General features: G+C 40.9%; 1 protein-coding gene across 3 annotated transcripts in view; it reads left to right on the forward strand.

Moving 5' to 3' along the window:
• The window catches only part of MTUS2 (microtubule associated scaffold protein 2), a 273,696-nt gene that overhangs the window by 199,924 nt on the left and 54,243 nt on the right, over window positions 1–19,529 (forward strand). For all 3 annotated transcript variants that reach the window (XM_040057241.2, XM_040057243.2, XM_058419555.1), the window contains 2 exons: window positions 7,326–7,487; window positions 15,873–15,971. In XM_040057241.2, coding sequence (XP_039913175.1) covers window positions 7,326–7,487; window positions 15,873–15,971 — 261 coding nt within the window. The remainder of the gene's footprint in view (window positions 1–7,325; window positions 7,488–15,872; window positions 15,972–19,529) is intronic.

A 19,529-nucleotide genomic window follows, 5' to 3' on the forward strand; every position in this document is an offset into this window, starting at 1 on the left:
TTGACTGCAGAAGCAGCTAGAGGTGAAGGAAGAGCCTTCCAGTGCATCTGCACAGAGCTGCTTTTGCAGCTGCACAGAGCAGCTCTGCTGGTGCTGGTCAGCCTTGCAGGGTTCCCACCCTTCAGGTGCCCAACAGCTTTCTGCATAGGCAGGTCCAGGGGCCCCAAACCATCTGGCAGCAGGTGACACAGGAGAAAGGTGCTTGGCTCTAGGACAGGAGGGCATGAGGAGGATGGACATGCAGCAATCTTTTACAGGTGTGCTATGGTACAAAAGCCAAGGCTGATCACAGTTGTCACTAATCATCAATGCTGGCACAAAATTCCCTCCCTATCAGTGAGAGGTCTGCCTCAGGGGTAATCACTGCCAGTGCAGAGACCCAAAGCTATCTAAAGCTGTGCTGACAGCTCAGCAGATTTGGCTCCTTATTTTGGTGGGAATTATTAACCTCAACGGTTAACCTGAATTCAAAATTCAAGTTTCATTTTTGAATGTAAAGGCTTTTGAAAAATCAGCTTTTATAAAGGCATATGATCAGGCACAAAATAAATATTCTACAGGGAATTATTGCTCAAACATCTTTGTCTGAGCCAAAAAATAAAAGAAAACAATGGGAAGAAAGACTCTGAGCTAAGTAAGTTAGCTTAAGCATTGTGTGGACATCAATTCTTAAGCATCTTCTTTTCTGGATAGAAAAGAAAGCTGACATGAGCATGATTGTTTGCAGGTTTGTTAGGAAATACCAGGCACTGTCTCTCTGCAAAGACAAATAAAACCAATTAGCCAGCTAGTAATCTTTTGTACTATCAAAACATCTTAATAACATTGGTTGGCCCTCAGGGCTAATGATCACACCGTACCTCTTGGTCCATAGCTTTGTTTCAGCTTGAGCTGTTTCAGCTTGTTCAGTTATGTCTCTCGAAAATTACGCTGTGAAACTTCATATTGAAATATACCATGCTGGACTTCAAAACAGCAACCCTTAAAGTAGTGAAATAAAAATCTCCTTTGACAGGTTGCATATCTGATAATCATTCTATAAAATTTACTTACCACATGTAACAGTCAGGAATAAAGAATGGGCATTAACTGAAAGATGGGCAAATGTCCCAAGGTAGTGAAAAGTGTGTCTTGCAGGTTTTGGTTTTAAACATCACCTGATTATTTCCAGCAGTTTAGGTATTTTTCTTATCCAATCATTCCCCATGGCAGTAACTTTAAATTTCACTTTGTGCTTGTACTTTTGCTTGAAAACTGGGGCAGAAAAGTGCAGCCTAGTAAAACCCAGAGGAATAATACATCCCAGTGTTTTGCAGGTGAAAAAGAGTAACTCCAGCCTCATTCATCATCAGGTTTTCTTGCTCAATTATCTGTCTCTGCTGTTTCCTTGTGTGAATTTGGACAGTGGCTCAAATCCTTTTTCAAAGTTTCTTCAGTTCTGAGACTGGGAGATGATTCAGAATGGCTAAGTGGGACCACTGATGCAAAACCTAGGTGTAATTCATCGTTATTAACTTGGCATCAAGTAGTGTCCAAGGATCTTTATGCTGGAAAGGCCTTCCTATGACCCTGGGTAAATGTTTGTCCTTCAGTGAACATGCATGATGCCAGCATGTTCCCAGTGTCGTGAGTGAGATTACACCTCGGGCAGGAGCTAACAGCTCCAAGCCTCCTCCCAGCACAGGGAATGCTTGACCTGCTGTGAAGAGCTGGAAACTCACTCCATGTCTATGAGTGTTGTAGGCTGCTCACAGGGGGCAGGGAGCTGCAGAAGAAGATGCACTCATGCTGTAAGGCTCCTCTGCGGTTTGTTTGTCAGCAAGACACAGACCTGCAGGCGTCATCAAACAAGTTGCTTTTCTAGAGAGGATTCAAATTCTTCAACAAAAGGAGATTTCATTGCCCTTGATTGCAGACAGGGAAATCTGTAGCTGTGGTGCCCCAGAACACAGCCCTTCCTATCACTGTCTCCTCTCAGATCAAGACCTGCCACACAACATGGCCTAATTAACTCCTCATCAAATGCTGAATTCTTCCCATTCATGTTCCTGCTAGTTTTACAGTTACGTATATTACCGTATGATAGTTCTATCCTTTTTTTTTTGTAAATTTTTGTAAATCTTTTCAGGAAAGGAACACCTACTAGAGGCACAAGCTTCTAGTGACAAATACAAGAGAGTCTTAGTTTTCTGAGGGTGAGGAGTGTTACCCTGGTTTTTCTGAGCCTTTTGATTTTCTTATATGGAGTCAGATCCTTTTAGTTATTGTACAATATTAAGAGCAGTTTTCTACCTTTCCCACAGATGTAACATAAACAAATCCTTTGTTTTTCATTCTCTGTACTTTGTTTCCATATTTCTAACCTGAAAACAATTGTAACTGACAATTGGTCTGGCCACTGAGGCTGAGGGGTGGAAACCCCAAAAAGCCAATCTTCTGCTAGACCCACAAATGTGTAAAAAGTAAAAAATAAACAAAGGGGCTCTCTTCTCTTGGCTCTCTCAGCTAGGAGCTGGATCGGAAGAACCTCTGCGAAAATCTCTTGTCTGCGTGTGATTGCTTTGTGTGTCTCGGTGACAGAGGAGCCCTTGAAATGAGCTGCAGCCAGATGGTAAAAAGAGTGGTGACAGATACTGAGAGTGGTTCAAAGACATCTAGGAGCTGCTGGGATTTTGGTCATGGTTTTCTTTGAACATGCATCCTACAATATTCCCAACCCTAATTTCCCCACGTCTACTGGCAAACAAGGGTAGAGGAAGAGTGGCTGCAGCTGAGACTTTCCAAAGTAACTGCAAGTCTTCAAAGGAATATTCTTCTTTTCTGGTTTTTTTGGGTTTTTTTTTTTTTTGCAGAAGCAGAAGAGTAGGATTCCTTGGGGCTCATAGTGAGGAGATGATAAAAGTGAGGCTGAAGGCCTTTAGCCCCAGCAGAACACTACTGCAAAGTCAGCACAGAATCTGCAAAAATGCCTGGCCTTTTATGTAGCAGCCCCTAGACGTCTTGCCAGGTGCTTCAAAGGCAAGCAGAGCCTCCCCTAGTTTAGAGAGAATGCCAGAGCAGAGGAGTCTGAGGAAAGAGGTACAATACAACAAAGGATGTGGTCACCTGGAGACTGCTCACCCACTGCACATCTGGTGCTTCTGTACAGGCTTTTACTGAAAAATAAGAGGTGGTATCATGGAAGGGCAGATGCTACTGATTCATCTGCTGCAGATAATACTGGGAGGCATTATTTCATGAGGGAATAACAGATGGACCATCTGATGAATAATTTTTCTGGTTTTCCTATAAGTTGGTTCCTTGAAGTTAATGAAAACATTTATTTTCCTCCTAGATCATGAAAAACATGCATTCTCCTAGGCCTTTAATTTCTTCTTTGAATGCTATCTGAACTCTGGAATCCAGCACTATGTGTAGTAAGCTGAAACTCACCCACCCCTGCTCCTGGGGATTTAGATGCTGCTCTAGTGATACCCATGGAAGCAGCAAACCTTTGCTTTTTTGGGGCATATTATACATGCATGAGTTGTTGTATCCCACTGTCTCTTTCCAATCTTCACCTATGAATGAAGAGCAAAGTGAGAGACAATGTCTCTTAAGTCAAACATTGACCTTATCTCAGCAAACCCTGGGTGCATTGATATTGCTGTTGTGGTGAGTCGAGCTTGGCTGGCTGCCAGGCACCCACCCTGCTGCTGTCTCACTATCTCACCACCTGTATAGGATAGGAAAGAACATAAGGTGAATAAGACCATAGGTAGAGATAAAGACATGGAGATCACTTACCAACTGCTGTCACAGGCAAAAAAAAAAAAAAAAAAAAAAAAAAAAAGGTTTGGAAAAAATTACTTAATATATTGACAATTAAAATAGAGTTGAAAGGTGTGAAACAAAGACAAAACAAAAATAAAAATCTAAAATAGTTTTCCCCACTGCTGTTTTCCAGTCTCAACTTCACTTCTTCCTTCCCAATTCTTCTACCTCCTGCATCCCATATCTCCACTGAGCAGCACAGCGGGAGGAGAATGAGAGTTGCACTTGGTCCATTTGTACTGGGGTGATTTTTTGATGCTTCTTTCCCCTATTGTCTGTTCTGCTTGTGCTGTATATTGAGTTCTGTACCTCTAAGACTGGTTCCAAGAGTGAAGGGGGGGAAAGAAGAAGTGGAGTTTGTTTTCAGAAACAGCACTCCCTCCTCCGCATTCCACTCCTGGACTGTGTTTGTCTGAAGCACAGACAGACAGCAGGACCGAGATCTTTTTTTGTTTTTAGCTAGTTTAGCTAGGTGAGGCAGAGAAGTTCCCTGGACTGGTTTTTTTTCAGTTTTTTTTTTTTTCTTTTTCTTTTTCTTGGGCCTCTTTAAACCTGTCCTGGACTGAAAAACCCAGAAGTGCATCAGGAGCTCACACCTGCAGCCCACTGGGGCTCAGGATGGCATTTTCCAGTTCCCAGAGAGTAGTATTTCTTTAGCGAGACCCAGATGACTGCCGAAGGCAAAAGGAAAGAGCCTGCTCCCTCACCGGGGGGAGTCTGGAGTCCTGCTCCTGCCGGCTGGAGTTCTTTCCTCGTCCCTGCCGGCACCAGAGAGAGTCTGGTCCCCTCTGTCCCGGGGCTTTTTCCCCGGGGGGCAGGGCCCAGAGGCAGGGACAAGCCACTGCCCAGTCAGGGGTAAAATGGGAGTGGAACAGAGTTGGGTTACATTCCAGTGTCGGGGATGAGTGCGGCCGAGCGGGGACAAACCTCATGATGCAGTTTCCAAGAAGGACAGGGGATACAATAGAAAAACATTACAAACCCCAATATAAAAATGAAACTCAATATAAACCCAATTTATGCGCTGCAACGCCAGAGGAACTGATAGGAGACCGAGCGAGCCAAGACAGCCCATGGCAAGGACCTTCTGAATTTGCCATCTCTCTTCAGAGCGGCGAGAGGTTTTGTTATTTCGTATTATTCATTTTTAATGCTTCTGGGCATTAAATAAATAAAAAACTTTGTTCATTACATAAATAGCTTTTTCCACTTTTCTCTGAGGAGATTTTCTCACAGACTGCTTGGGGGCAGAGCCGTTTGGGTTTGCTTCCCAGAGGGACCCCATTCAGAGGTTTCCTCCCAACTTTGCCCTAAACCAGGACACCATTACAGTCCTTCTCTGCCATTTCTTCCATCTCACACTTCTTCCTACCCCTGCATGGGTCTTTACCCAGGGCTGCTGTCCCTCAGGATAAACCTGCTCCGGCACGGTTCTCATGTCCAGGCCCACAGCTTCTTCCAGGGCTCTGCTCCTGTGAGGGCTCTCCATGGATGCAGCTTCCTTTGGGCCATGTCCACCTGTGCCAGTGTGGAGTCCTCCATGGGCTGCTGTGTGAGTGTCTACTTCACTGTGATCCTCTCCACAAGCTGCAGGGAAATACCTGCTTCTCCACCATGGTCTTCTGCAGGTTCCCTCTCAGCCTCACAATTCTTCACTCACTCCTCACTGGAGGGCAGTGAATGAATGTTGAAACTGAGCATAAAGAACACTTAAAGAACCATTAAAGAACACTTGAACTCTATTTCTCTGCAAATAATAAGAATCATTTACTCTTCAAGGTTAGTGCTTCTGCAATGGAAACTTATAAAAAAATAGCTGAAGAAAGAAAAAAAATTTCTGCAAGTGGTGTTACCTGAACTGACTGGGTAAGCATATATGTGAGAACACTTCAGGAACAGCTTCAGGAGTGTGGTGCAGACAGCCTGAGGTGGACACACGTGCTGCAGCATTCCCTGGGCACCTGGCAGAAGAGATGCCCTCGTGCACAGCTGCAGAGGAGACAGGGCTAGGTTGGGCCAAATTTTCTGCTGGTGTGACTTTTATCAAAGTCAGCAGTGTTTTGTCACAGTTAATTCAGCACATAAACTTAAATGTTTGTTACACAGGTAAAAAATCCATGTAGCTTGGATATTCAACACCCACCTGATGTGCTGAGGGGTTGTTCTGTGCAGAGCTGTGTAAAGGTGACAAGTGCTTCAGGTCTTTCTGTTCCCTCATAGAGTACACGGCACAGTTTTGAGTTTTTAATGTGGCTTGGGCAAGGTCAAATATGTTTGTAGAAGTCCATTCATACTGCAGATACACACTTTAAATAAAAACTTATAATGCAAGCAGCCTCAAAGACATAGCAGAACTTAAAGTTGTTTTCTCAGAGCCAAAAGGTATATTCTTCCTTCATCAGAAAGAAGATTTTCTTTTCCAACTTGCTTTTTTTATTTTTTCTAGTAGATTTCCAGTAATAAAGGCAAAAATGAAATCTCTTCTTTACCTGCACACTTTCAAGAAGCCTACATCTTAAAAAATACTGGGGACTCGGACATGCTAATTATTAAGATAATGCTGTCATTTTCCTGCAGGCAGCACCTAACCAATATTATATTGTGTCTTTCTAAAGCAATTGAAATAAAAATTATAGGCCTTTTCTGACATCCTTTGTATTTCATGCACTATCTCCACTCATTTTTCAAACAAAATGTTCATTCTTCTGCAAACGTTCAAGTCCAGATCTGCTGTAAACTTTTGCTCTTCTTAGGCCTTGTAGACAAATAGGTAAAAACAACACTCCAACTTTGCCTTTCTCAAATGTTAAGAAAATACATTTTCCTTATGTCTACAAGGAATCTAGGCTGTCATTATTCTCTAGATGGTAAAAGCAGGAGGAAACCAAACCCATTAAAATTTTGAGAGAGGTCAATATAAGGTGGAAAACTTGGCAGCCTAATATTTGTTATGAGAATATGTGGATGTGAGAATTAAGGCAGAATTTTTTCCTTGTTTTTTTATCTTATTATTCAGATGTCTGAGTGTGATCTAAGGGACTCTTTGTGGGAAATCTCCACCTGAACAGGGGAATTTGAAACTTTGCACCACTGAGCCCTGCTATTCCCCTTTATTTCAAACACCAGCAGCTTCCAAGTGACAGGGTGAATATGTGGCTCCTCTAGCAGCTACAGAACCATAAACAGCTTTTCCACCCAAATGTTTAGGAATTCCTTGGTTTCTTTATGAGCATTGTAGACACATACCTTTATAGATCTAGAAGAGAAGGTCTTAATTTCCTGTTGAAATCAGACTGTAACTGCTGCCAAGACTTAGCATTTAAGTAAGTTGTTGGGAACTCTTTATTTCTACCTAAGGGTTTATACTGGAGAAAGTCTGTGTAACTTAGCCCGAGCTGCAGTGAGAACATGTCACTGTAGGCTATAACTTCTCATAAAGTTTCAGTCTGTATGCCACAGTTCCCATACATTTTTTATGGACTTATAATTAGTGCAATTCTGGTCTCCTGCAGGTTCCAGCTTTGGAAATGAAGAGCAGACCACCCCTAGGGCATCTGCACCTCCTAAGGATGTTCCCAAGGGGAGCAGCAAAAGCACGACGCAGGTATCCAGCAGCACAGCGACTCCACGCAGGAGCTTACTGCCAGCACCAAAAACTGCCACAGCACCTGCTGGTAAGTGCTCCAGACTTAAAACACCACCTACGTTAAGCCAAGAAATGCTTGCTGTGATGCTGTTTTACCTCCTTCTTTTAATTAATTTTCATTACATCCTCGGGCCTATTGCCAGTGAACTGATTTGGACTCCATTTACTGTAGAGTCTTTCAAACACAGTCAACAACACAGCTATAATCTCATTTTGTGGGTTATGTGTAGAATGGAAGGCATTTACTGTCCCTAACTACACATGCCAGAGATTCAGTGTATATATTGTTGGTTCTCAACAAGCAGCTTCTTCAAAATATTTCATTGCATTAGAGACCAAAGCATTCCACTGAGCAAATAATTCATTGCAACGTATGTTTGTAGTGATGAGAACATTGGCCTCTAGGTTTAAATAATCTTTGTTTTTTTCACTCAGAGAGGCAGAAGGAGGCAAGCAAACAAAGCAAAAAAAAAAAAAAAAACCAAAAACCCACCCTAGTCATGTTTCCAAATTATTTCCTTGCCTGAACTCTCCTTCTGCTCAATTCAGTTATGTATCAAATGACCAGTTCCATCAAGTTCAGAGTAGATCTAACAGTTTACCTACCAAAATAAATAATTTTATCCAGGCTGGCTAAAATTATTTCCTCAACAGTGTTTTATCTCTATGAAAGTTCCATTGGGTTTGATAACATTGCAAATGGAGCTGGGAAGGGAAAATCAGAGCAAAATATGAAACAAAGACTTTATGAATTGCTAGTTCTTGTCACCTGGTTTCAAGACAGATTAACCAGTTGTAGCAGTTTGACCTTGGCTGGACACCAGGTACCCACCAAACCAACTGGACAGAGGGAAATAAATACAGTAAAAGGCTCATGGGTGAAGATAAGGATGAAGGGATAACTCAGCAATTACCATGTCATAAACTTGCCTGTTTTATTCTGGAAGGAAACTAAACATGAAAGTAGGGTTACCTGCCTGTGTTATGCAAACAGTCAGACACAGTTCCTGAACCGGGGCAGCTGACAAGTTTAGGAAGTTGTTATTGCACATGACAGACAGAAGCAAAAGAAATTATGTTAGTCCAGTGTTCTGGTTTAATTTTTTTATGAGCCAAGTTAGCAGCATGTATCTGTGGACAATTCATGATTTTTTTTTTTTTTTTAATTAAAACAGTGTCATAGTTCCTCAAAATTCTAAGTGATAGGAGCAAAGGCTGAAAAAATAAATCAAAGAAATCATGAAGACAAGGTTTTTTTAGCAGCACTAATCTTACATCTCTTGCAATAGCCTATGAACATTGGGTGTAGATCCCAATGTGATAGAAACACCTACAGAATATAAACTTTTCTGTTTAGGTATCCTTTGGACAGTGATTTCTATAGGCTTGATGTTGCATATATTTTTAGCATCTGACCAACCTCCTGTGCAAGACATTGCAGTTACTAAACTGAAGTGCTTAGAACACTCCACAGTCACAGCTGAGGAGCACAGGCACTATGTGCATTGCATACAGCATATCTTATGAAAGGAAGAAAGAAAGTATTTCACAAAGAGGATGGCAGTAATTTAAATATATATAATAATTCTGAAATAGTGTAATGTCAGGTAATGTAAAAAATTACGTTTGTATTTCAGAGATGTACATAATGTTGTCTGTGTATGAATAGTAAATTAATTCACAAATGAAAATATCTACCTATATTAATGAATCAAAAATACCCATCAAAAATCACATGGAAGCTTTCATGTATTAGATGCTGCTTGCGAAGACCACATGAACTGTATATTTTCACTTTAAAAAAAATACACAACGGGTCAAGAGAGATTATATTACTAATATATCACTAAAAGTGCTTGTGAAGTAAATGGGACTGCAGGGAATAAAAATAATATTTAATTAATGAAAATGGACTTCTTTAGCTTCTGCTCTGCAGCAGATGATGCTGTGCTTCAGATGATCAGAAAAGAATTCTGGTATGGGACAATAGTAGTGAAAGTTCCTTGTCATGCAAAGTGTTTGGCAGGCATGAGCCGATGACCTTTTGACTGGTCTGTGAAAAGAGTGCACTCAATCAGGTTTCAGTGTATTGCACAGCCTTTTTTATATTTACATGTCTGTCAATTTATAGAAAAGGGAAAAGAAAGCACATACTTGACTAGAAAAAGAGAGCTCTTCTAATTTCACTTAAATATATTAGCTACCTTGGGAAATACAGTGATAACCTAACTAAAACATTTCTATACTGCTTCATATTCTGTTTAACGATAGGTGAAAGCAGCTTTCCATCAGAAACTTTGCAACTATAATCTAGCTCTGAAATTCATATAAGCTTCCTCTTTCCACGGATGTTGATTAAAATATATAATATTTGAAGCATACATATATGAATTTTCTGGTTTAAATGTACCTTAAACTGGGGGAATATCTGCAGAAGGCAATGTTCAGAGACTCAGTTCTGTCCTCCAGGCTGGATCTGCCACCCAGCTGTCTATGAAATCAGAAAGTAGTGGGATTTTATATTTTCTATGCCCTCTTACGGATTTTGAGGGGTGTGTATTATGGGATTCCTATTTCTACTTAGTTACTATTTAATGACTGTTGTCATCCATAAGAAATATCCTAATTTGAGTGCCATGACAGTGGCAATAAGGAATTTATTTGAGCAGCTTGTTCCTACTTGGCCCCCTAAATTAAAGACTATCAAAAGCATTTTTCAAAAAGTTCACCTGGACAATTTTTGTGCTTCTACAAGTACCAGTAAATCATATATAACAGGACAGGCTGTTAAATGCAATCAGTCAAGATGAAAAATAGGAGGTTAGTGTTATCTCAGCTCTCACCAGCAATCTTATAGTGTAAAATGTGCTTTTTTTGATCAGACTCTGCAAAATCCAGGCAACGCAATGTCAGCAGGAGGGAGAGGGATGAGCTGAGGTCATCTGTGAGGGGAAGAGTGAGCCCCAGCACTTTTGCAGGGATGAAGGGAGAAGAGTCTGCTGCTGCTTTGTTCCCACTTGCGAACACTTTCCCTTCAAAACTGAATAGCAGTGTGCAGTGGGTTACATTCATATTGGTTTTGTACTGAACACAGGGATATGCAGCACTACCTTGCAGGTGAAAGTGGGAGTTCATCTGCAAGTTTTCCTACCTTTCTTCTGGGAACCTCTCTAAAACATGCCATAGCACAGCTGTGTCAGGAAGAGACAATAAAATGCCATAGGATCCATGCAAAATGGCAGAAAGAGAAGTGGCTGTTTTAAAGTCTTCAACTAACATTGGATGTTCTGAATTACCCTGAGATTTTCTATTCAGTCCAAATAATGATTTGTTTCATCAGGTTTATTTTTGCCTTTTTTTTTTTTTTTTTTTAACACCAGCTAAAAAGATTTTCTCTTCTAATACAAAAACAAAGCAACCATTTTCAGACAAGACCATGAAATAATTGTTGTCCTTTTTTTCTTATCAGATTGACTTTAAATTTGAAATAAATGCAAAGGGAAAAGCACAAGCTTTAGCAGTTCCTACTTCAAGAAATACATAGTCTTTCTTCCACATCTACTTATCTATTCAGTCTTTCCGTGTCTCATAGATCACAGGAAGTAGAGACTCTCTAGAGAGAATTAGATTGCTCTCATTCTACGGAATCCATCATATTTCCAGCTTTGCTCATTTTGTCTCAAACAATGCATGCAGAGATGTGTCATTACTCACCAAGGACATGACTAGTCATGGGTATCAGGGGGAAAGGCAGAAGAAAGCTCAAAGGGGCTCCCTGTGTCTGTGAGTGACTGAAGATATTTCCTTGGTGTATTTTTTTTTTGGGGGGGGGGGGGGGGGGGGGGGGTTGGTTTGGTTTTTTGGGGTTTTTTTTGGTGTTTTTTTTTTTTTTTTTTTTTTTTGTTTGGTTTTTTTTTTTTTTTTTTTTATTATTATTATTATTAAACTTGCAGACTGCATTAGTTAACTTGTGAAATACTCCTGAGAACAGCTGGAATCCATTTGAATGCAGTCAGTCCCATTGAATTGTTAATGATGTCTACAGCATGTTAGGATTTGTTTTGGAATAAATACTCAATGTACAATTTGTTAGCGTGCTTTCAGTCTGAAGTATGAAGGCAAACTGAAGCCTATCCCAGTATACTGGCTTTTGAAGACTCAAAAAGGTACAGGCAAATACAACTGCTGATTCTGCAGTGCTTGAGAAGATGTCTTGGATAAGGAATCTTTTGCTCTGGTTCTTAGGCTTGCATTCAGCACTGCTGGGGGAATGGAGAAGTGGCTTTTTTTGTCTGCTATTTTTCCAAGTGAATTCTGGAATGTTTTCCCTTGTGTTTCTAATTGTTTTCCATTTGCTCCTTCTGTTTCATTTGGAGAAGGCAGTGTATGTTAATTAGGAAATGTAAATACCTTTACAGAACTGTGTGTTTAGAAGCCTTTTTCAAAAGAAAATGTACTACACACACTAGTAGAAAAACAAATATTTATGCTCATTGCTGTCGTACGGCCTGAAATACTCATTTCTTTACACAAGCATAGTTTTTAAAAGAGGGGAAATGTTGGGATATTTCTAACCTTAAACAGAATGTAGCTTCACATAAAAATTAGTACTTTGTTGCTTTGGTTACTGGCTACCAGAGACAAAACTTCTCATTGCATGACCCCTCTCAATGGCAGGAGTTGGCAGAGCCTTGGAAACTGTTCCAGGAAGCCTGGAAGTTAAAGGTAGTTCCTGAGATGCCAGGAACTTTATGCTGGGATCATAATCAGCCCTGATTATGCAGCAGGAATAAAGCTAATGTACAGGCATTTAACAAAGAGCTAAAGGAATTCCATATTTCCACTCTGTTGACAATAATATTAAGAATTTGAGTAAATTTTGTTCCAAACCAGATCTTTTATACATTATAAAAGATTAATTTAGAACAAAATTTTCAAAATGTGCAAGTTCAAGAAATATACGCTTATGGTAAATATGCTTAAATTCCTTTTGTAATTTTATGTATTTTTTATTATTTTATGAATGCAAGCATAACACCTTTTGACATTTCAAAATATATATGACACAATGTGATTTGAGGTTTTACATTTGTTCAGACCTGTAATAACAACTGAAAAATGTTTGTCTTGTTTCTTGAGTTGCCCTGGAGCATCAGACTTCTTTTTGTGCATTTTAGTCTTTGAATTACTTTTAGTACACTTCAAGCTAGAAAAGATGAAACTTTATAACCTCCTACTGCGCAGTACCCTGTGCTACTGCACATTATGCTAATTACTACACCAGTGCTCTCCCTCGGATTTTTTTAAACCTGAAATTCTATATTTCTGTGAAATGACAAATCCTGAGCTCGAACACTTGTAATCTAAAGATTTATTTTCCCTGTGGGAAATCAACATGTTTTCTGGATGTTTCTCTTCGAACCAACTAACTGCTGTTGTTTCAAAAGATGAGAGCAAGCCTCATTTTAGAAAAGCATTCAGCTTCAAGCTCTTACATGAGGTCTGATGCCAAGGATGTCTCTTCCCCTAAAATTTCCCTGTGGGTGACGAGCTTAGCAGAACGATAACAGTTTGTTCCCGCAGACCATTCTTCCTTTTGCCTGCTGTGTGCTTTCTAAATCCCTCTCCTCTAAGGAGGGCCACAGAGAGGCCCTTCTACTTATGAAGGAGAAGTTGAATAATTGCTATCTCCGTGTGTCCCTGTCCCCTTCCCAGTGAGGCTGTGCTGGGCACTGGCTCTTCCCTTGTGGCACAACCCCTCCTCCCTTGCCCACTTGCTGCACCGCTGCCCCACCTGACCTTAGGAGCTCTCCAGGTCTTGTAAACTGAACAAGGGCCCTGATCTTCCTTGGTATTTGTCCTGCTTACCTTTCCTTGCCCAGATATCTGTTTGCACCTTCTTTCTACTGGTCTTTCCACTTTCTGGAGCCAATGTCCCCCATGCAGCTGTGCCTGCTGGGCAGCACGCATACACAGCTCCCACTGCTCTCCACAGACCCCGCCTTGCCCTCTGCAAAATTCTGGGCTTCTTTGCTGTTTTCTTTCAACCAAACTCTAACTGGGCAATTGATCCTCATTTTGTGCTCAAGGTCAAGGGAACTGAATGAATTCCCCAGGTGTTCCTCATTGAAAATGTCTCAAAACCAAAAATAGTTAATTATTTACATGCCTAAGAAAAGCATTAGGAAAGCACACGCTTTTCTCTACTGTTGCCTGTGTTTGGCATCTGGCATAGCAAAATTTATGGAGGAGCTCAGTATATGGCCCATTTGTGCATTATATTTTTATTTTGAAAACCTCAGAAAAGCCAAAGCCTTATTACCATGAAAAAGTGATGCTTGAATCTGTAACTATGTAAACTATGTCTTATAAAAGAAGCCCTGTTTCTGTCTCACAGCTGCCATCTCAGGTTGGTCCTTAGTAATGAAAAGGCACCATAAACTTATTTTATGTCCTACTCTGTAGTAAAGTACAGTGTAATAGGGGACAGGCAATTTTCATCTTTATTCACTTCACTGTAAAAGTATTAATCACCAACGGTGTTGTATTTATGAACAGCAGAGGAAATGAAGATGGACAAAAATAAAGGTATGAGAAAGAGTTCAGTCTTTACAAGCCCCTGAGAGCTGATGGTGTGATTTGCCTATGAACAGTGAAAGAGAGTCAAAGAGGGTTTTAGAACTTGTCCCATGCTTCCCTCCCACAAACAGTTGGACATGCAGGTGCATGTGCTCTTTCCAGAAGCACTCTGTGAGAGAATGCTGAGAGACAGTGCTAGAAATTATGCAGCTTCTGGTGTGTGGCAAATGCTGTGTCTGCAGCTCTCTGCATGCAAGTCCTGATGCATACGGAAATGGAAGGGTGAAAGATGCATCAGAAATAAACCTGTATACTGCAGCTGCGATTAGGTGTGGCTTTGGAGGGAGCAGAAAACTAGTAAACCAGTAAGTGTCCCAGAAGATTGTGATCCCCATGTAAAATTAGCCTTTTTCTCCACTGTTGAAAGAGCCAGGTCACATTTGTATTAAGCAAAATAGTGTATTAAGCAAAATAGAAGATAGTGTTAGCTTTTGGACTGCCATTGTCATTAGGCACCACCAAGAAAATCTGATTTTGTTTTCCTGCTTCAGATACTCCATGTTATCTGGGACCTTTTTCCTATAAGATGTCTGTGAACATTCTCATAAGAGAGGGGAAAGTTAATAAGGCAAAGTTTGTTTTCCTTCTATAGCAAGTCATTTGCTTTAAATCTCTCTGGTTCTGCTTGTATCCAGAGGCTGTGACACTGTCCTTCAGGCTAAAATGCAACCTTCAACAAACACTAATGGTTAAAAAAGAAAAGTAAACAGGAAAACATATTACTTCTTAGGGGTTTGCTTTTATTGCTCTTTCTTCTCACTTCTTTGATGAATGTTTTCTGCTTGAAATCCAGCGTGTGACTGTCACACCATGGTCAAACAAGCAGGGCAGGACCTCATGTTATCGCACTCAGCGTGGTCCCCACAGCTATTTTGATGGGAGCTGTGGGTGGGCAGGAGGAGCTGAGCTTGGGTGGCCACTCTGGCTTTCAGAGGAAGTTGTATCTCCCTGGTGCAAGAGGCTGTCACTGACAGAGAACTCTGACAGCTGGCAGACCATCCCAAGGCCCTGAGCAGAGAGCTCCAGTGGTGGGACAGATAACAACAGACACTGAGTTGCCTCTCTCAGAATTATTTCGTGTCCTGTTTCATCCCACTCTGGCACAAGTGTCTTGTAGGTTTGTGCCCTGAATGTGCTTGCTCACTTCTGTCCCTGCCTGACTTACTGCACAGAGACCCACTCTCGTGGGTCCAGGCAGCCACATCCAGCACAGCTCTGACACTTCGTGCCTGCTTCTGGTTCTAGCCTCTCTCTTGACTCCATGAGACCATCTGGTCTCCAGAAAAGGCAGCTTCCTTACCCGTGGAAAAAGTGACAGGGCAGGGACTTGAAGGTAATTTCAGTCAGCTTTGCACGGTCCTATCCTACTTCTCCTGCAGCCCAGAAAGAGGTTTCACAGCAAAGTAAAGAGACAGAACACAGCACTGAGAACAGATAGGATGGGTTGCCTGTGTAGCTATTCGTGCCTTAATGGCATTTGTCATGGTGCAGATGGCTGGAAAGCCAAGGCAAGGTGTCAAGCCTTCTTCTGTCCTTGGGTGCTGTGCACATCAGCTCAGCCACATGTACGCAGTCGTGGTTGCAGACATGGCAGGTTGGCATCCAACCCTAAAGGGCTGTGTAGCATCATTCTGTGCAGAGCCCAGGATATGTACTGGTGCCATTTTGCCATTTTGATTTGTATCTTAGTGATACAGTTCTGCATAATTGCAAACAGGATTGTAAACCAAATGTCTTTCTACCTTTGATTTTTTTTTTTTTTCCCCTAAAACAGGTGTGAAGAAAGAAGTACAAAAAGATCAGGATGCTAGCAGACCAGCTGTCTCATCCCCTAAGAAATCAGCAGTGACAGCCACAAAACTCCATTCACCAGGTATTTATGAACCTGAAAGCACTGTTTCAGGAAAGATTTAAACTTGTTGACTTTGCATCTCTTGTTAACACACTCAAATCTGAGACCTACTATTGTTAAGTGAGGATTGATTGTGTCCAAGGTTCATTAAGCTGCCTACAGCGGACTTTATCATAACAATACATGAGCTGAATAGACTTTTGTTCTCTTCATTATGACCATGCAATCATCTCTCTTTCAAAACAAAGAGGTTTTGCTATTACATGTTTAAGGGAACAGGAACTTTTTTTATCATTACAATTTTCCTACATAAAAAAGAGAACCGATGCATATTGCAAAATAAAGGACACCCCAGACAATAGCCTGGAGTAATAGTTCATTGCTCAGAATCTACTCTTACTTTCATGCAGAGGCACTAAATTTCCTGGGCTATTTCTGTGTATAACTGGAAAATGGATTAACTATAGAAAGAACCTCCAAAGTCAACGAACACATGATTTTAACATTTCTGAAGAATACCTTTTTTTATTTACTAAAAAGAAGAAAACTTGTTTCTCTTTATGTCTACTGAGTGTACATTAACAAATGGATAAGGTGGTTAAAAGCCTTTGTGAGGCTGGCTAAATCTTGATCTAAGTGCTTCTGAAATGAGTGTGCATGGTCTCACTGATTTCATTGTGCTTCAGTTTATCTTTTGTTGCCTCATTTTTCAGACTCTGCTTGAATACTTAAAATGTCATCTCTACAGCTATGTGATACTTAAGTTATAACTGTGGGGGATAGAACCCCATGTTTCTTCATTTGGTGGCAAAATACAAAGCATGCAGAACAGCTCTCCAGCTCCTTTAACTTGCACCAAGAGTTTCTCCATTATTAAACTCAATCCTTATTCCTCTTCTCAACCAACAAAATCAAGAAAATTGAAGGTTAAATTTAATCTTCCTAGGCACCAACAGGGCACAAAATTCTTCTCCTTACAAAGATAGTAGAGTAAAAAGAGGAACTTAACACTGTCCTCTGAGTCATATAATTTATAGGCTATTTTGCACCTGGTGAGATCACAGAGAGATCCAAAGAATTTGTTGCAGAGTGTGCTAGACCAGAAGCACACCCATGTTTATAACAGTGGGAGTCCAGTTTAAGCATCAGCACTGATTGTGGCTGTAGCAGCGTGTTACAGCACAGCTGATTTGCTTCCACTAGGATTACAAAGCAAACACTGGAATATTTGTACAGTGTATTTGTATTGTCTTAAAGAGGTCTGCATTTCCACAGGTGACTTAATAATTTTCAAGGCCTAAAGTTTTGGTGTATCAAATTCATGAGGCCTCAAAGGTTTCTCCATTCTCCTGACAGGTTGAGTAACTGACCTCCATCCATCAGACTGATTTAGAATTTGTTCAACTCGCTTGCCTGCAATTAAGCCAATGTAAATTTGTTTATCCCTTTAAGGATCGAGTAGGAAAATAAACCTCATCTTCATTTATTGCTTTTAGAGTAGCCTTTGACATTCTTTGAAATAACTACAGCAATAACAAAGCAATAACGACAATTTTTTCACCTGCTTAACAATTTCAAATATAGTCAAAGCAGCCTTTGAAGAGGACACACAGTGTAGCTGGTGCTAAGGGGCAGCCACAGACTTTCCTTCATCAGAATCACAAACTCCTGCATCATTTACACTTTTTTTATGGGAGAAAATGTGTCTCACAGGTAATTCCACCACAGCTACATCTGGCCATGATGGGTTCTAAAATTTCCGAGTGCTCTTTCTCGGTCGTATTTGCCTGTTACTGGCCTTCTCACATTCAGTTTCTTTTAATCAGTGCTGATTTTTGACTGGTGTGCACAAATTTTTTGAGCTTTGAATCTGAAGGCTTGCAAGGGAGTTTCGAGGTGCAGAGCCTTGCAGGGATCTCAGTTTTATCTTTTGACGCAATACTGTTCCTGAGATCTGTGTATAGGAACAGGTGTCCATAGATGCAAGTGCTCTCCTTCCAATCCATTTTAGAAAGGTGCCAACTGCTTCTGGCATCTGTCACTCTACAGAATGCTTGATATCAATTGTCTCAAAGAAACTTACTCATTTTCCTTACCAAAATGTTGGAAATTGGGCAGTTAAAAGGTGAATATATTGCATTCTCCATCTAAATCCTCATGGGGAATGTTAATTACGAGTACACACTTGTTATGTCTCCTTGGTTCAAACACTCACATAGATAAAAAAGACTTGGGAGTTTTGAAGTGGATCAAAGGGATACAGTGATTTCAGCCTACACTGGGTCTGCCCCTCTGGTCCCACCATCAGCAAAAAGGACATTGAGGATCAGGGCCAGCATCATTAATATACACCCTGTTTTGTGCAGAGCAAGAAAAGAGAGACATCAATGGCAGAATAAGCTTAGTAAGCTGCCTTTCAGACCCAAATGAACCAAGAAATTCAGATTTATCCCTGAGGAGAATAGCACCATTTCATTTACAAGGACAGCTTATAATACTGAAAAGGACAACACAGAAATGTGCACTTCAAATCTTCCAGTGAAAAAGAAGGCTAGGAAGATATAAGATGAAGCAACCTGATGGGCTTCTGTTTTAATTAAAACTGGACTGATTTCAAAGGCCTTATCCTACACGTCTCCCTAAGCCTTCTGTTGTAAGATCACCATCTTGCTTAAACCACTCAAGATTTTTATACTAAAAAGACAGATATTTATGGCTGTTGCTTTTATGAAATTCTTATTTTGTGGTATTACCTACCAGACAGTTAAGAGCCCCTTGACATGAGTTGAAGAGTCTGTGTTTTCTTATTACTGCACAAAAAGGTTGACAGCCTTTAAGTGATATAAAAATGGATAAGAGGGCAATAGTTAGGCTGCTTGAACTCTCTAAAGGACAAAAACTCCTTGTGCTGTATTACTTAGGTCTTCCAGCAGCAGGGCATTAGTCTTGACGCTGCAGAACATAGTATTTGTCACAAATCAAGTCATGGACGCAAAGAGTTTCAAAGGGTTTTTTTCGCACTCGTGGCTCTTTGCAGTTGCACCATGAGATGCTTGGAGACATGAGGGAGCATCTCTGCTGGAGCTGGTTCCCTGTAAGCTTAGCCTGGAGCCAGGATGTAGCTCAGCAAGATAGAAGATATGCTCCCAACAGCTCCACACAAGCTGGGAATCTGAAAAAGCAGGAATACGCTCCTGGGGTGTTGCTCTGGGGAAGCCATACTGTTCCCCCGGCTGATCTAGTAAAACTGCCCTTAGGATCTATTTGCACACCCAGTCCTACAGTCTTAAAGATCTAAAAGATCTAAAGCACATCTGACAAAACCACCTCTGGAATTTGTAATGCTCTACTTCACAAATTGGCTCAGATTCATACCATCAGAGGCGGCTCTGTGGAAGGATTCTTTGGCTTTTTAGGAAAGAGACAGGCAGTATTCATGGCAGAAGACTGTCCCCCGTTACATAAATCACTTGGAGACTGGTTGTAGACGTGGTTTCTATATTGTTTTTCAGGGACTGTGTACTACAAGACTATAAAACGACAAACTGTCCGCTTTTTTCATATTCTTGCACACACAAC

The sequence above is a fragment of the Hirundo rustica genome, chromosome 2 (assembly GCF_015227805.2).
Source record: "Hirundo rustica isolate bHirRus1 chromosome 2, bHirRus1.pri.v3, whole genome shotgun sequence".
Classification (NCBI taxonomy): domain Eukaryota; kingdom Metazoa; phylum Chordata; class Aves; order Passeriformes; family Hirundinidae; genus Hirundo; species Hirundo rustica.